Source organism: Rana temporaria, chromosome 5 (assembly GCF_905171775.1).
Source record: "Rana temporaria chromosome 5, aRanTem1.1, whole genome shotgun sequence".
NCBI lineage: Eukaryota > Metazoa > Chordata > Amphibia > Anura > Ranidae > Rana > Rana temporaria.
Window position 1 is genome coordinate 213,431,813 of NC_053493.1, and position 18,045 is coordinate 213,449,857.

General features: G+C 47.1%; 1 protein-coding gene across 1 annotated transcript in view; it reads left to right on the top strand.

Annotated features, from left to right (window-relative positions):
- Positions 1-1,689: 1,689 nt before the first annotated feature.
- Positions 1,690-18,045, top strand: part of RETREG1 (reticulophagy regulator 1) — a 143,593-nt gene continuing 127,237 nt past the window's right edge. Inside the window, exons 1-2 of the mRNA XM_040353537.1 lie at positions 1,690-2,047; positions 17,481-17,587. Of these exons, the coding sequence (XP_040209471.1) occupies positions 1,920-2,047; positions 17,481-17,587 (235 nt within the window). The 5' untranslated portion in view covers positions 1,690-1,919. The remainder of the gene's footprint in view (positions 2,048-17,480; positions 17,588-18,045) is intronic.

Genomic DNA, 18,045 nt, shown 5'->3' on the forward strand with positions numbered 1-18,045 from the left:
CATCATCACTTTATCAGTTCCCCTGATGAAGTCAGGTGACCGTGACGATACATGTAAGGACGGATAGGCACCGGAAGGGATGCAGGCGAGCTTGGTGCTCGTGGATTTGAAACCATTTGTTATACTTTTTTAATGTGAGTACCCATTGCCATTTTATACAATAAACATTATCCTTTATCAAATAGACTACACTATCTTGGGATTCCCTTACTTCCTTTCCCCTGCTACCATACATGCACGTTATATGGAGATATACAACACATTGCTGATGAGGTAGCTGCGTTTGAGCACCCAGGAACCAGACCCGCATCCACCTAAGGACCACACAGGCAGGACTACGCATTTTTTGCATGTTGGTGAGGGATGTGCCCCCCTGGGGATCTGGTGATAACAAGTAGTGTTTGGTGATGGGTGTGCCTCCCCTGGGGGTCTACTGATGATGACAGGTGGTGGTTGGTGATGGATGTGCCTCCCCTGGGTATCTGTGGTGATGACAATTGGTGGTTGGTGAGGAATGTGCCTCCACTGTGGATCTGGTGATGACAGGTGGTGGCTGATGATGGATGTGCGCCCCTGGGGAGCTAGTGATGACAGGGGTTGGTTGGTGAGGAATGTGCCTTCCCTAGGGATCTGGTGATAACAAGTGATGGTTGGTGAGGGATGTGCCCCCCTGGGGATCTTGTGATGACAGTGATGGTTGATGAGGGATGTGCCTCCCCCGGGGATCTGGTAATGACAGGTGGTGGCTGGTGATGAATTTACACAATTTACACCCCCCCCCCAAACTACTGCTCCGCCACTCACCATCCCACTCCACCAACTACTGCCCGACTCTCCCAATACCAGACCCCCCACCCCCAACTACCGCTCCACCACTCCCCACCCCACCCACTACTGCCCCACTCCCAGACCCCCCCACCATTACCCCCCCAATTACTGCTCCGCCACTACCCACTGACCCCACCCACTACTGCCCCACTCCCAATACCAGGCACCCCCCAACAACTGCTCCGCCCTTACCCACCCCCCGAACGGGGTAATGGCTGAGCAGTAGGTGGTGGTAGGGGGGGTCTGGTATTGGGAGTGAGGCAGTAGTTTGTGGGGTGGGGAGTGGCGGAGCGGTAGTTGGGGGGGTGGGTAAGGGCAGAACAGTAGTTGGGGGGTCTGGTAGTGGGGCAGTGGTTGGTGGGATGGGGTGGCGTCAGTGGGGAGTGGTGAAGCAGTAGTTGGGGAGTGGGTAATGGCGGAGCAGTAGTTGGGGGTAAGGGCGGTCTGGTATTGGGAGTGGGGCAGTAGTGGGTGGGGAGTGGTGAAGCAGTAGTTGGGGGGGTGGGTAACGGCGGAACAGTAGTTGGGGGTAGGGGGTCTGGTAGTGGGGCAGTAGTGGGTGGGATCAGTGGGGAGTGGCGGAGCAAGCAGTAGACCCCACCAACTAATGCCCATCCCACTACCAGACCTCCAGCCCCCCAGTAATGAACACCTGCCCCCCCACTGACAGACCACCATCCACCAACTAACACCCAGATCGCCCCAACTAACGCACACCCCACTGCAGCTAACAGAATCCCAACCCCTGTGAAATCCCCGGAGAATAACAACAATCGGCTTGGCGACTCGGCGCTCGCTTTCTTTAGTCTGCGTATGCGCAGTAGCGGCAAGGGGGTACCGTCTTTTACGGGATACTGATCTCCATGCTACCCCTGTGATGACAGGTTGTGGTTGGTGATGCTGGCAGTGTCCGAGGTGCTGTACCCAGGCCATGTGCCCGCTGTGACGTGTAGGGGGGCAGCCCCTGATCCAGCCTCCTCCATATGACAAGTCGGGGAGGTGTCAGAGCCGATCCCACCTGCGATCTCCTTATGGAGGACCGTGCATGAGCACCGAGAGGGGAGGGAGAAGGAGCCCGGTGGACATCGATCATGAGCGGCGGGCAGCATGGGGGAGAGGGGCGGCAGCCTGATGTCATGCAGCGTCTCTCAGACACCATAACCTGGAGGAGGCCTCTCCATAGCCTGGCCGTCTTCATCGGCTGTAACGCGCTCTTCTGGTAGGTGCTGGTTGTCATCATCCCGGGAGGATGGAGGATGGGATGAGCGCTGTGCTGGCCGGCCTGCATTGTCATGATGGATCAGGGAGAATCCTGTACATCACCATCCCGTCCTCCATACAGGATCACATACAATACAGCAGCAGGGAAAGGAAGTAGACTGACAAAATATTTTCATGTTTAGTTTTGTATCCCCTGTCTGTCACTTTGTTTATGTCTGTCTCTCCTCCCGAATACACAGAGTGAGGAAATCTCCCTCATAGTTGTCACGGTAACAATCCCTATTGGGAGATTTCATGTCCTCTTATGGTGACAACTGTAAAATGTTAGATTTCTGATCCCTTTCTTTCTGAATGGCAATGTTATCAGGAGAAAACCGAGGGGGAATCTTTCTCCATGAAAGCTTAGAAGGTCCAACACGCTTTTCACTCATAGGAAGGTCAGACCACTGTTCCCACACAGCGCAGTGGTAGGGGTCTTCTTCAGTCCGACACACCCCTCCACTCCTAGGAGAGTCAGACCACTGTTCCCACACAGCACAGTGGTCGGGGTCTTCATCAGTCCGACACACCCCTCCACTCCCAGGAGAGTCAGACCGCTGTTCCCACACGAATCGCAGTGGTCGGGGTCTTCATCAGTCCGACACACCCCTCCACTCCCAGGAAGGTCAGACCGCTGTTCCCACACAGCACAGTGGTCAGGTCTTCTTCAGTCTGACACACCCCTTCACTCCTAGGAGAGTCAGACCGCTGTTCCCACACAGCACAGTGGTCAGGTCTTCTTCAGTCTGACACACCCCTCCACTCCTAGGAGAGTCAGACCACTGTTCCCACACAGCGCAGTGGTCGGGGTCTTCTTCAGTCCGACACACCCCTCCACTCCTAGGAGAGTCAGACCACTGTTCCCACACAGTACAGTGGTCAGGGTCTTCTTCAGTCCGACACACCCCTTCACTCCTAGGAGAGTCAGACCGATGTTCCCACACAGCACAGTGGTCGGGTTCTTCTTCAGTCCGACACACCCCTCCACTCCTAGGAGAGTCAGACCGCTGTTCCCACACAGCACAGTGGTCGGGTTCTTCTTCAGTCCGACACACCCCTCCACTCCTAGGAGAGTCAGACCGCTTTTCCCACACAGCACAGTGGTCGGGTTCTTCTTCAGTCCGACACACCCCTCCACTCCTAGGAGAGTCAGACCGCTGTTCCCACACGAATCTCAGTGGTCGGGGTCTTCATCAGTCCGACACACCCCTCCACTCCTAGGAAGGTCAGACCGCTGTTCCCACACAGCGCAGTGGTCGGGGTCTTCTTCAGTCCGACACACCCCTCCACTCCTAGGAAGGTCAGACCGCTGTTCCCACACAGCACAGTGGTCGGGGTCTTCATCAGTCCGACACACCCCTCCACTCCTAGGAGAGTCAGACCACTGTTTCCACACAGCACAGTGGTCGGGGTCTTCTTCAGTCCGACAAACCCTTTCTCTCCTAGGAGAGTCAGACCGCTGTTCCCACACAGCGCAGTGGTCAGGTCTTCTTCAGTCCGACACACCCCTCCACTCCTAGGAGAGTCAGACCACTGTTCCCACACGAATCGCAGTGATCGGGGTCTTCATCAGTCCGACACACCCCTCCACTCCTAGGAGAGTCAGACCACTGTTCCCACACAGCGCAGTGGTCGGGGTCTTCATCAGTCCGACACACCCCTCCACTCCCAGGAAGGTCAGACCGCTGTTCCCACACAGCACAGTGGTCGGGTTCTTCTTCAGTCCGACACACCCCTCCACTCCTAGGAGAGTCAGACCGCTGTTCCTACACAGCACAGTGGTCGGGTTCTTCTTCAGTCCGACACACCCCTCCACTCCTAGGAGAGTCAGACCGCTGTTCCCACACAGCACAGTGGTCGGGGTCTTCTTCAGTCCGACACACCCCTCCACTCCTAGGAGAGTCAGACCGCTGTTCTCACACGAATCGCAGTGGTCGGGGTCTTCATCAGTCCGACACACCCCTCCACTCCTAGGAAGGTCAGACCGCTGTTCCCACACAGCACAGTGGTCGGGGTCTTCATCAGTCCGACACACCCCTCCACTCCTAGGAAGGTCAGACCGCTGTTCCAACACAGCGCAGTGGTCGGGGTCTTCTTCAGATTCTTCCTCCTGATTGGCTGAGTTGCAGCAGTGGTGCCATTGGCTGCCGCTGCTGTCAATAAAATCAGCTAGCCAATCAGGGGAGAGAGGAAGCAGGGCCATGTCGGAACTCTGTGTCTGAATGGACACAGGGAGCTGTGACTCCACTCAGGTGCCCCCATAGCAAGCTGCTTGCTGTGGGGGCTCTGAACAGGAGGGAGTAGCCAGGATCACCGAAGAGGGACCTGAGAAGAAGAGGATCCAGGCTGCTCTGTGCAAATCCACTGCAACAGAGCAGGTAAGTATATCATGTTTGTAAAGTTTTTAAGTAAGCTAATGGGAGGAAGGGATCCAACAGGAGACTTTCTAATTATTGGACATATGCTGGGCCGGATTCAGAAAGAAATGCCTATCTTTAGGCGGGCGTAGCATATCTCAGATACACTACGCCGCCGTAACTTAGAGCGACAGGTCCGGTATTCACAAAGAACTTGCGCTCTAAGTTACGATGGCGTAGTGTAAATGGGCCGGCGTAAGCCCGCCTAATTCAAACTAGGCTGATAGTGGGCGTGTTGTATGTTAATGACTCGTGACCCCACGTAAATGACGCGCTTAACGAACGGCGCATGCGCGCACATACTCAGTATCACGTCGAATTGTCTCCGTAAATTACGCCCGCTCAATGCTTAGTCGGCGTGAACGTAACCTACGCACAGCACCATTCACGGACGACTTACGCAAACGACGTAAAACGTGTAAAATTTTATGCTGTTCCGACGTCCATACTTAACATTGGCTGCGCCTCATATAGCAGGGGTAACTTTACGCCGGTCAGATGCCTTACGTAAACAACGTATATTGATACGCCGGGTGCAACTACGTTCGTGAATCGGCGTATCTTACTCATTTGCATATTTTTTAATGGGAACGCTGAATGCGTCCAGCTTAACTATGCGACCACGATACGCCGGCGTAGGCAAGTTACGTTTGTCGGCTGAAGCCATGTTTTCAGGCGTATCTCTCTTTGTGAATCGGCGTAAAGATGCGACGGCGCACATTTAAATTACGCCGCCGTATCTCCTTTCTTAATCCGGCCCATGCTGTCTGGTACCACATGCTAAAAACTTGTTACATACAAATAAAAGCCTAACTGTAGAAAAAGAGGATTTTGAGGTACCACAAGTTTGTATAAAAGGTCAATATTTTATTCTACAAATGTTAAAAAACATGTGACATTTTTGAGGAAACCACAGCATTTCACATTACACATGCATAAAAAAACTGAATATACAGTATGTCACAAAAGTGAGTACACCCCTCCACATTTTTGTAAATATTTTATTATCATTTCATGTGACAACACTGAAGAAATTACACTTTTCTAAAATGTAAAGTAGTGAGTGTACAGCTTGTATAACAGTGTAAAATGTCTGTCCCCTCAAAATAACTCAACTCACAGCCATTAATGTCTAAACCACTGCCAACAAAATGGAGTACACCTCTAAGTGAAAATGTCCAAATTGCCCCAAAGTGTCTATTTTGTGTGGCCACCATTATTTTCCAGCACTGCCTTTACCCTTTTGGGCAGGCTTGGACCGGAAAAAAAATAGGCTTGGGTAATCTGGACAGAGCAGCTCATGACAAATGTTATCTGGCCCCTTCCCCACTTTCCAACCTGACGTATACCCCGGGAGAGGGGAGGGGGGAACCAGGAAAGAGCATAAGGGGGGCTGAGAGCACAGGGAGGAACCTTGAGAACATGGGGTGGGGCGAGAGGACATGGGGGGGCAGAGAGCACAGGGGAGAGGCAGAGAACAGGGGGGAGAGGCGAGGAGCATTGGGGGACTTGGAGAGGATGGGGGAGGCATGGAGCCAGGGTGGAGGTAGAGAACAGTAGGGGCTGGAGAGCCAAGGAGAGATGGAGAGTACAGGGGGGGGTGGAGAGCCAGGAATAGGTGGAGCCCACTGGGGGCTGGAAAGCATGGGGAGGCTGAGAGCCAGGAGGAGATGGAGAGCACAGAGAGCCAGGGGGGAGGTGGAGAGCACAGGGGGGCCGGAGAGCCAGGGGGAGGTGAAGAGCACAAGGATAGGTGGAGAGCACGAGGGAGGCTGGGAGCCAGGGAGGAAGTGGAGAGCACTGGGGGCTGGAGAGCAAGAGGGAGGGCCGGAGAGCCAGGGGGAGGTGGAGAACACGGGGAGGAGCCAGGGGGGAGGTGGAGAGCATGGGGGAGGCTGAGAGTCAGTGGAAGGTGGAGAGCACTGGGGGCTAAAAAGCCAGGGGGAAGGTGGAGAGCACTGGGGGGGCCAGAGTGCCAGGGGTGAGGTGGAGAGCACGAGGGGGCAGAGAGCATGGGTGGGGTGGAGAGCACAGCGGGGGGGGGGGGCAGGATAGGAGGAGCAGCAGTGGTGGTGGCTGCATATAGAGGAATCCTTCTCTCCATCTTCCTTCTGCAGTCTCCGAATGCCTGCTTCTCCTCTCCCTCTCGCAGGCTTTTAGAGGCAGCAAGAGGAAGATGGAGAGAATGATTCTTCTATATGCAGCCACCACCAATGCTCCTCCTAGCTATGCTACAGTGGGGGCTGCATTCGCGTTCTCTCAGATCCAGCTCCATGGTGTCTGCAGCAGGTGTCTCCTCTAGTTTCCCCCGACACTGACAGCTGAACTATACTGGCGGCCACGGAGAGGCCAAAAGGTGTCTCCTCTAACTCCTCCCCCTTCATGTTTCTGTCCCCCTGGTGCCGATGGCTGAGCTGAACTGGCAGCTGGGCCCCTCAGAGACTTGCGGCCAATCCGGGCCTGCTCTTGGGCATGGAGTTTACCAGAGCTTCACAAGTTGCCACTGGAGCCCTCTTGCACTCCATGATGACATCTTGGAGCTGGTGGATGTTGGAGACCTTGTGCTCCTCCACCTTCCATTTGAGCATGCCCCACAGTTCAATATGGTTTAGGTCTGGAGACATGCTTGGCTAGTCCATCACCTTTACCCTCAGCTTCTTTTAGCAAGGCAGTGGTCATCTTGGAGGTGTGTTTGGGGTAGTTATGTTGTAATACTGCCCTACGGCCCAGTCTCCAAAGGGAGGGCATCATGCTCTGCTTCAGTATCTTACATTACATGTTGGCATTCACGGTTCCCTCCATGAACTGTAGCTCCCCAGTGCCGGGAACACTCATGCAGCCTCCAGACCATGACACTCCCATCAACCTGCTTGACTGTAGGCAAGACACACTTGTATTTGTACTCCTCACCTAGTCGCCGCCATACACACTTGGCACCATCTAAACCAAATAAGTTTATCTTGGTCTCATCAGACCACAAGACATGGTTCACGTAATCCATGTCCTTAGTCTGCTTGTCCTAAGCAAACTGTTTGCGGGCTTTCTTGTGCATCATGTAGAAGAGGCTTTCTTCTGGGACGACAGTCATGCAGACCAATTTGATGCAGTGTGCGGCGTTTGGTCTGAGCACTGACAGGCTGACCCACCACCCCTTCAACCTCTGCAGAAATTCTGGCAGCACTCGTACATCTATTTCCCAAAGACAACCTCTGGATATGACGCTGAGCATGTGCACTCAACTTCTTTGGTTGACTATGGCGAGACCTGTTCTGAGTGGAACCTGTCCTGTTAAACCACTTTATGGTCTTGGCCACTATGCTGCAGCTCAGTTTCAGGGTCTTGGCAATCTTCCTATAGCCTAGGCCATCTTTATGTAGAGCAACAATTCTTTTTTTCAGATCTTCAGAGAGTTCTTTGCCATGAGGTGCCATTTTGAACTTCTAGTGACCAGTATGAGAGAGTAAATAAATAATCCTGCGCTTAGGATAATATGTTAAAATAGGCTGCTGCCCCCCTAATAGAATCCCCAGATGGAGGTACTAGTGAATAAGGTAAACAAGGTGGGGGTATTGGCGCTGCCTACCCAGAAGAAAAATCTAATGGGATGAGGATGGGAGCTATCCTATTACATGAAGGTGTGTGTGTATATAACCAACACCACAGGATGACATCTTCCTGATGTGAAAAAATCTTATTATAGTGCAAAAAGTGATGGTGCTAGCAATATAAAGTTCCTATGAACCCTAGGGTTATGCCAATGTAAGTGTCAAGCTGTAAAGCTAAACTGTTATGAAAGGCTGTGGGTAAAAATAATAATAGTGAAAAATAGTAACAATAATGAAATCCAGCAGGCTCCTTTGCATTATGCCATAATTAGTGAAAAAATATGTCGAGAACTAAAAAACATATGAATGAACATCCACTAAAAAATATATATAAAAAGTATGTGTGTGTGTGTGTGTGTGTGTATATATGTGTGTGTGTGTGTGTGTGTGTGTGTGTGTGTGTGTGTGTGTGTGTGTGTATATATATATATATATATATATATATATATATATATATATATATATATATATATATATATATATATATATATATATATATATATATATATATAATCTATCTCTGTATCAAAGGAAGTCCAAAAACAAAGTGATAATAAATGTCCAATAATTGTTCAATATTAGATATCCATTCACATCGGTGCATGGTCTCACAGTGAAAAGTGGTTGGTAACACAACAGGTGATCTTGAAGTGACTACAGGTGCTCCCCCTCAAGCGTCCCCACTCTCCAGCTCCAAGCACCCCTCCGGGGGTATACAGCATATAAATCAGGTCTCCTGAATTTCCACTGTACTGTTCCACCGCTCACTAGTTGGCTATGTGTAAGCTTTCCCCTCCTCAGAAAGTTGGCAATAGCAGATCTCCAATTACCTCAGAAGAAAAAACGTATGGCTCCCATGGTGTAGTATCAAAAGTAATTTATTAACTACCACCATAAAATTGACATAAAGATAAAAATAATCTGATAAAAAGTAGCTGCCTCCTGTAAAAGCAGGCATATACAATGTAAAACACAGACAACGTCTATGACAAAACGCGTAAGGTGGAGTCACGTACATTATGTCACTTCCGGGTACCATTAGCTGGAACGCAGTTGGAGCACACGCTGCGATTTCCAGCTTGACAGACATACTGTGTCTGTGTTTTACATTGTATATGCCTGCTTTTACAGGAGGCAGCTACTTTTTATCAGATTATTTTTATCTTTATGTCAGTTTTATGGTGGTAGTTAATAAATTACTTTTGATACTACACCATGGGAGCCATACGTTTTTTCTTCTGAGGTAATTGGAGATCTGCTGTTGCCAACTTTCTGAGGAGGTGAAAGCTTACACATAGCCAACTGGTGAGCGGTGAAACAGTACAGTGGAAATTCAGGAGACCCGATTTATATGCTGTATACCCCCGGAGGGGTGCTTGGAGCTGGAGAGTGGGGACCCTTGAGGGGGAGCACCTGTGTACTGCAATTGTGGCAGTATGTAATTTTTTTTTAAATGTGAAAAAAATAAAATAAAAAATTGCTTCACTTTCCAAAAATTTGTGACAAAAAAATTACGACATTTAAAAATGCACCATGCCTTTTACTAAATACCTCAGACAGTCTCTTTTCCAAAAAAGTAATTTGGAGTTTATTTGTACTGTCTTGGCATTTTCGGGTCTCAAGAAATGAGATAGGCCTTCAGTACGTCAGGATTGATCAGTTTTAGATATCCAATATATGCCAAAGTTTGTGAACTCAATAACTTTCCTACAGACCAAATACTATACACTGATTTGGGTAATTTGCAGCAAAGAAATCATGCAGAATACATGTTGGCCCAAATTCATGAAGAAAGATGATTTATTTGCAGAATTTTATAACAGAAACATAGAAAAACACACTCTTTTCAAAATGTTGGGCCTTTTTTTCATTTATTTAGCAAAAAAAAAAAGAGCAGTGATTAAATACCACCAAAAGAAACCTTTATTTGTGTGGAAAAAAATTATATACATTTCTTAAGGATACAGTATTACATGACCACGCAATTGTCATTCAAAATGCAACATCGCTGAAAGCTGAAATTTGGCCAGCACAGAAAGGGGGTAAAAGTGTCCAGTATTGAAGTGGTTAAATCAGGGCTCGACAAATCTCGGGCGCCAGGTCGCCATGGCGACTAGAAATAGTGTCCTGGCGACTTGGCTTGGAAGCTGGCGCCATCTGGTGGTGAGCCGTTTGGTATTACAAGTTATTACCACCATATGTGAGCTGGCGCCATCTGGTGGTAGCCGTTGGTATTACAAGTTAAGCATTACAAGTTAAACAGCAATTCTAATGTAATTTTTTACTATTTTAACTGCCATCTTCTTCCCTCTAATTAGAACCCCCAAACATTATATATATTTTTTATCCTAACACCCTAGAGAATATAATGGCGATCGTTGCAATACTTTCTGTCATGCCGTATTTGAGCAGCGGTCTTACAAGCGCACTTTTTTGGGAAAAAATTACACTTTTTTTAAATTAAAAAATAAGACAACAGTAAAGTTATCCCCATTTTTTTTAATATTATGAAAGATAATGTTACGCCGAGTAAATTCATACCCAACATGTCACGCTTCAAAATTGCGTCCGCTCGTGGAATGCCGACAAACTTTTACCCTTTAAAATCTTCATAGGCGACGTTTAAAAAAAAATCTACAGGTTGCACGTTTTGAGTGACAGAGGAGGGCTAGAATTATTGCTCTCGCTCTACCAATCGCAGCGATATCTCACATGTGTGGTTTGAACACCGTTTAAATATGCAGGCGCTGCTCACGTATGTGTTCGCTTCTGTGCGCAAGCTCGTCGGGACGGGGCGCGTTTTCTGGCTCCTAACTTTTTTAGCTGGCTCCTAGATTCCAAGCAAATTTGTCAAACCCTGGGTTAAATATTGAGTATGAGTGCCCTGAGTGTGACACGCCTGCTGTAGACTGTTCAGGGATCTAATGTGTAATGTACTGTTATGTAATGAATCACTTTCAAAATTACCTTATTTTTTTCTCAGTTTAAACATTTGATATGTTTTTAATTTTCTATTGTGAATAAAATGTGAGTTTATGAGATCTGTAAAACATTGCATTCTGTTTTTATGTAGATTTTACACAGTGTCCCACAGCGCTGTGCTCTCACCTGAGGTATTGGACCTATTCAATAACAGGAGGTCACAACAGCCTTGTCCCATCAGGGTTTAGGCTCGGTTCACACTGGTATGATGTGAGAATCCTGCAAATCCAGTGTGGATTCCCGCATCGCACCCGAATCACACAGTGGTTCACACTGCCATATGCGAACCGCTCGGAGTGTCAAGACAAAGTTAATGTCACCCCCAGATCGGTTCACATATCGCATTTTGGACACAAATCCGATCATATGGCTGAGAACATCCATGCGATCTGATTCTGGTGCGGACCAAAAAAAGGGTCCTGCGTGACTTTTGGTCCAAATGCGATGCAAATTCAGCCATACAATCTGTATGGCTAAATTTGCATCGCACATACATTCACTTTGTAAAACAACCCATTCAGTTTAAAATAGAAACGAAAGACAAAAAATTTGTGTATAGATATAAAAAAATTGTAAATACCTTTTCCCACTTTTTTTTATAAGTAATCATGTGACTTGTTCTCAGCTGCATAAGACCTAGGGGAGAAAAAACAGCAGTGCACTGATCTTGGCTCTGCCGGGGAGGGGGGGGGGGAGGCAGCATCTTAAGGTAAGTCTGATCATTGGAGAGAACTGACTACGGTGTGCTCTGCTTTTGGTGGTCAGTTTTTATTAGGAGAGCAGAGGGACTAGCATGAACACCAGAGATTTCACACACAGTAAGCAATACTTCAAGGCACAGCTCCTCTTCCTCCACAGGCAGTTCCAGCACAGCTCCATAAGGTCCCTTTCACATTCCAATCAGTCCCGCCTGTCATTTTTTCAGGCAGATCTGATCGGAAAGTCTATGCAGCCCTATGGACAGCCGGATGTAAGCTGCCTTGTGTACATTTACACGCGCCTACCTCTGGGTCGGTTCATGTCCAGAAAAAAAACGAAAGAGGACATCGGGCTGCCCAGAGAGCTGACGGGGGTCCACCGGCCAGAAACTGAAGGGACACAGATATACAAACACTGCAGACTGCTCTGTGTGAAAGAGGCCCAAAAAATGTATTATAGTTTCCACACAAAAAAAAAAAACAAGTTTATTATAGTAAAATATTAAAACTGCACACCAGGTCTCCATATACCACTCTCTATTTGGCAGATACATATCAATTCTCCATCCTCAATCTCCTGGGAATGCCCCAACAGCCAAAACCTGGTATTGAACCAGATATCTATCAGTTTAACGCTCTCCCAACTGAGCTATATTAGCAGTCTAGGGGCCCATTTACACTTCAACACACATTATAGTGCCTACTGCTTCAATGTTCTTTTTTTATGTTTTTTTTTTTATGCTTTTGATGATGCTTCGGTGTGTGTTAATATTTCATACCTGCAATACGTTCAAAACAAAACGCAGCTAAAGCTGACTTAACGCCTCTCAAAAGCTTTAGGTGCTTCTAATGAATTTTGTCATAGACTTCTATGGAGCCTTTAAGGACGCTTTAAAGCACCACTAAAGCGACATGGGGTATGATTTTTGAAGCCAAGCCGAAGCAAAAGCAAGGTGTACACAGGAATGTAAGCTAACCATTTTATTTAGTGAAAGGGGCTTTGACTGGCATTCAGAGAGCTTTTAAAAAAGCACGTCCGAAGCCATGTTTTGAAGCAACTGTAAACGAGCACTGAGGGGGGCTGCTGCACACAGAAGGCTTTAAGATAAAAACAAAAAAAAACCTTCTGTCTTTACAACCCTTTTAAGGATTTAAAGAAGGTCTTTAAAGTGGAGTTCCACCCAAGAGTGAACTTCTGTTCATCTTATTCCTCCCCCCCTTGGGTGCCATAATTGGCACCATTCGGGGGGGGACAGGATACCTTTCCCACTTCCGTGAGTCCTTGCCGCGGAGCTGTGACGTCACCGCAGGGCTCCCTCCTCCTCCCCCGGCTGCCGGGCCAATAGGAGAGAGGAGTGGGGCCTCACGCATGCGCAGTAGGGTTCCCAGCATGATGCCGAACGGCTACACTGCCGGGTTCCCGTACCCGCAATAGCGGGGGAGTACCCAACAGCTGATGGAAACATCAGCTGCGGGTGCTGACATCGCTGGACTCTAGGACAGGTAAGTGTCCATTTATTAAAAGCCAGCAGCTGCAGTATGTGTAGCTGCTGGCTTTAAATGTTTTCTTTGGCGGAACAGCGCTTTAAAGAAGAGTGGACCAAAATCTCTTCTGAGTGAAATGTCTTACCTCAGTGCTTGCCAACAATGGTTTCCTCACTAAGTACGAAGTCATGTTTTACTTAGGGATCAAATACAAGGGCAATTTCCAAGTCACACAAATGTCCACATACATAATAGTAGAAACACAAAGCAGAACTGATAACGTCCAGATTCCAGCTTAGTAACCTATGTCAGAAAGATATGGCGCAAAGGCCAGGCTGACTCGCCAAAGAATAGGAGAGGTTCAAAATAAATGTAGAAATGGTCTACCGTAGTACCTCCCCCACCCCAAAAAAGGGCAAATGGAAACATAAGCAATCATGTGACAAAAAAATAAATAAAAAATAGGAGGGGATGAGAAAGGGAGGATGTAAACGGCACATCAGGGAATGAATCCCACAGGGGGGTGAGGGTCAGCTCCAACAACGAGGGGAGTCCTAGAGAGCCTTACCTTCCTCTGACCATATAAACATATTCCATAAAGACTACATTTTCAAATATACCTCTCGCTTTTGCTGCGCCGTCAACACCATCTGTTGTATCCTGTTCAACTCTTCGACTTTCCTAAGCCACAGCCCAGTTGTTGGTGTCTGCTTCCAGTTAAGGGGAATACAGGATTTGAGGGCATTAAAGTAAATGTTAGTTTTTTTTTTTAAATAACAAACATGTTATACTTACCTGCTATGTGCAAGGGTTTTGCACAGAGCAGCCCTGATCCTCCTCTTCTGGAGTGCCCAGGCAGCACTTCTGGCTCCTCTTCATCAGGTGCCCCCAAGGAGAGCAACTTTCCATGGGGACACCCATGTGGGCGTGCTCAAGAGCCCTGCGTCTCACAGAGAGCAAAACTGGTCCCCGCCCCCGCTCCCAAATCAACAGAGTACATCGTCGAGAGGGTGCAGGGTAGCGGGCCTTGATCTGTGCAATATTCTTCAAACAAGGTATGATGATGGTAAAATTTGCCTGGGATAGGAAACGACTGCAAAAGATGATGGATCTGTAAAGCTTTCCAGAAGTCTAAGAAGATGATATGGGCCTGCGACGTCCATCAGGGCTTGTAGCAAGGGCCAAGCACCCAAGGCCAAGAAATGAGAGGCTTGGAAATGTCGCGATACCCAGAGTGAATAGAATGGGTCTTCCCGAGGTCCTGGAGCAAAACGTGGATTGCCCAGGATAGCATATAGCAGGGACTCCACAGTAGATAGTTTAGATGCAGAGAAGAGCCGGAAACACACACGCGTCGTAGGTCCAATGAGTGAGTGCTTTCAAATACTTTTTTTACTCACTGAACTGCAACTCAATTTATAACATTTGTATTATGTGTTTTTTTTTTTTTTTGGTTGATATTCTGTCTCTATCAATTCAAAAGTACCTACTTAAAGCGGGGGTTCACCCTATAAACAAAAAAAAAAAAAAAAAAATTTTCTTCTAGCATAAAATTTGGCATAGTAGCGCGAGCTACAGTATGCCTGTCTTGATTTTTTTATCCCCGTACTCACAGTGTAATCGTACATTGAAGATACCGACTCCCCACGGGGAATGGGCGTTCCTATCCAGACAGAGGATGATTGACGGCCGGCTCTGGCACGTCACGCTTCTCCGGAAATAGCCGAAATAGGCTTGGCTCTTCACGGCGCCTGCGCATAGTCTGTGCGCAGGCGCCATATAGCGCCGTGAAGAGCCGAGACCCACTCCGGCTGTCTTCGGGGAGCGTGACGTGCCAGAGCCGGCCGTCAATCATCCTCCGTCTGGATAGGAACGCCCATTCCCCGCGGGGAGACGGAATCTTCAATGTACGATTGCACAGTGAGTACGGGGATAAAAAAATCAAGACAGGCATACTGTAGCTCGCGCTACTATGCCAAATTTTATGCTAAAATGCTGCTATGGAGGGTGAATCACCGCTTTAAAAATGATAGACTCTTCAGTTCTTTGTTAGTGGGCAAACTTACAAAATCTGCAGGAGATCAAATATTTATATCCCCCCTGTACACTACATGCACCACATTACTGCTTTGCCTAAGGTGCCCAAATTGCCCCAGGTATCCTAGCAACACTCCTGCAGATACTACCACTACTTGGCATGTTGTTGCAGTGGAGACTCAGGACATTGCATGTTAACTGTATTTCTGTCAGGATCAAGAGGTATTATTCTTTACTTCCAGTGTTTGTAAAGAGACAATATATCAGGAAATGTGCTTGCTTTGCAATGACTACTGATGATGTTTTATTTTGCCCAGACATATGCTTTGAGGGGCATATTTATAATCCAGTAAATTGGTCATTGCCCAAACATTCACTGCAAGCGAATCTTCCTGGTGCTTTTGTTTTAAGTTGCTTTGTTTATGTGTGAATTGTTTTCTGTCCATTGGCCCATTTTAGGTGATGGACTCTCTTTAGAATGATACTAAAGGCTGTTCTTTTAATCAAAATTCAGACAGTCCCTATTTGTTTTATTTTTTTCATCTACAGCATGGCCAGCTTAAAGCGGGGATTCACCCGAAAACATTTTTTTAACATTAGATTGAGGCTAATTACGGGAAGCACAATCGGGTGTTTTTTTTTAAATCAATGCAGTACTTACCGTTTTAGAGATAGATGTTCTCCGCCGCTTCCGGGTATGGTCTTCGGGACTGGGCGTTCCTATTTGACAGCCTTCCAACCGTCGCATACAGCGCGTCACGAGTTGCCGAAAGAAGCCGAACGTCGGTGCGGCTCTGTACGGCTCCTGCGCACCGACGTTCGACTACTTTCGGCAACTGGTGACGGGCTGTATGCGACGGTCGGAAGGCTGTCAATCAAATAGGAACGCCCAGTCCCGCAGGCCATACCCGGAAGCCGCAGAGAACATCTATCTCTAAAACGGTAAGTGCTGCATTGATTAAAAAAAAAAAAATACCCGATTGTGCTTCCCGTAATTAGCCTCAATCTAATGTTAAAAATTTGTTTTTCGGGTGAACCCCCGCTTTAGGGATTAGTGAGTGAAACAAATAATCAGCTTAGGAATAAAAAAATTAAAAATGGGAAACAACGTCAAAAAGAGGAAAGAGAGATGGTAAGAGAGGGAAGTAACAAGGAGTAGGTGAAGGAAGGGAGTTAAGGGTGATGGGGCAGATACATTTCCTTCTACCATTGGTCCATCTAGGTACCCACATAGCTCAAAGGTTCAACGACCTTCTATCTGGTTGGGAGTAAGATATCTATGAGGTATTTTTTCTAAGAAGGAGTAATTGGCTGATAAATCATTAGTCATGTTCCAATTCAAATGTAATACCAGAGCAAGCTATAGTATGTTTGTTGGTACTAAGGATAAAGGTAATTGAGTTTGCTTCTGAGTGTTGGACATTTGGGGATTGTTCAGCAAAGCATAAGAGCCTTACCTAAGCCTTGCATTAGTTACATCCCAGAACAGTATAAATCAATCTATAAACTTCTATACCTAACCTGTGAGTATTGGGGGAAGTCCAGTATATATGCAACATCCTTATTTTCTGTCCACAGGTATGGAAACATAAAGGTGACTATTGTGATACCAATTTGGGAAGTGAGTACCAGATGAAGGGGACGTTGTATGAGTTCTTCAAGGCCAAAATATTGAATGAGCTTTTGGCTATGGAAACCCATATTTCCATCAAATCCTCCTCTGGTGAAGAGTTCCTCTTCCCATTAAAGCATGTAATATGTTTTAGGCGTTAGAGAAATGGGTAGAGGCCTGTATTTAAAAAGCAACAACAAAGGATACTAAGTGGGTTTTCCATTTTAATGGGGAATAAACCGCATTTTATTAAAGTCAAAAGGGGTAATTGAGGTGAGATGACGCTCAACCGAGTCATATTCAATGGTATAGAGGGGGAACTAAATACGAGTGGGGGCGTGCTAATGGGGCAATGTGTGTTGCCGTGTAGTACCTTTATAAAAGCAGGATATATTTATGTCGATATAGAATAGTTTTATTTACTGTGAGTATATGGAACCCTATATAAGTGTAAGTATTTTATTCATAAGGGAACATAAGATAAATGCAGTATAGAAGATTATATCTTTTAATGCAAATGTTAGTTTACAACTACGTGTTTTGTTCTGTATTTCAGGTTTCTAGCACTGAGCCCCTGGAGAATTTATCATTTACTCTCACTGATTTTATTTGGACTTCTTCTGGTTCAGATTATTAAACATTTTCTGCTGTCTAGAAACACAGGTGAGTAGATCTGAGTTTATTCCTATCACAGTTTTACAAATTTTGGAAATTTTTGCCATGAACTACAAACCTAAATACAACAAAAGTAAATGTTTCTAGCAAAGTAGATAGAGGTCATCACTCCTGTAACACATCCAAAATATCACTATGTATCCAAGAAAAAAAATGTTGACTCTGCTGGTACAAATGAGATGAAAAAATGATACATCATTTTATTATTACCGTATTTATCTTCATATAGCGTGCACCCCAACCTAGAAGGGAAATTTCAGGGAAAAAAAGAAAATACTTACAGTTTGAATGCCCCTCGTCGGTGTCTTGCCCGACGTCCATCGGCGGCCTTGTCCGGTCCGGCGTCCTTCTGCGGCCTTGGTGGTGTCCTCCCTGCTTCTCCCGCGCTGTTTTTGAGCCCATCCCCGCTTCCCGCGCTGTGTTTGAACGCCGCCGCCGACTTATAC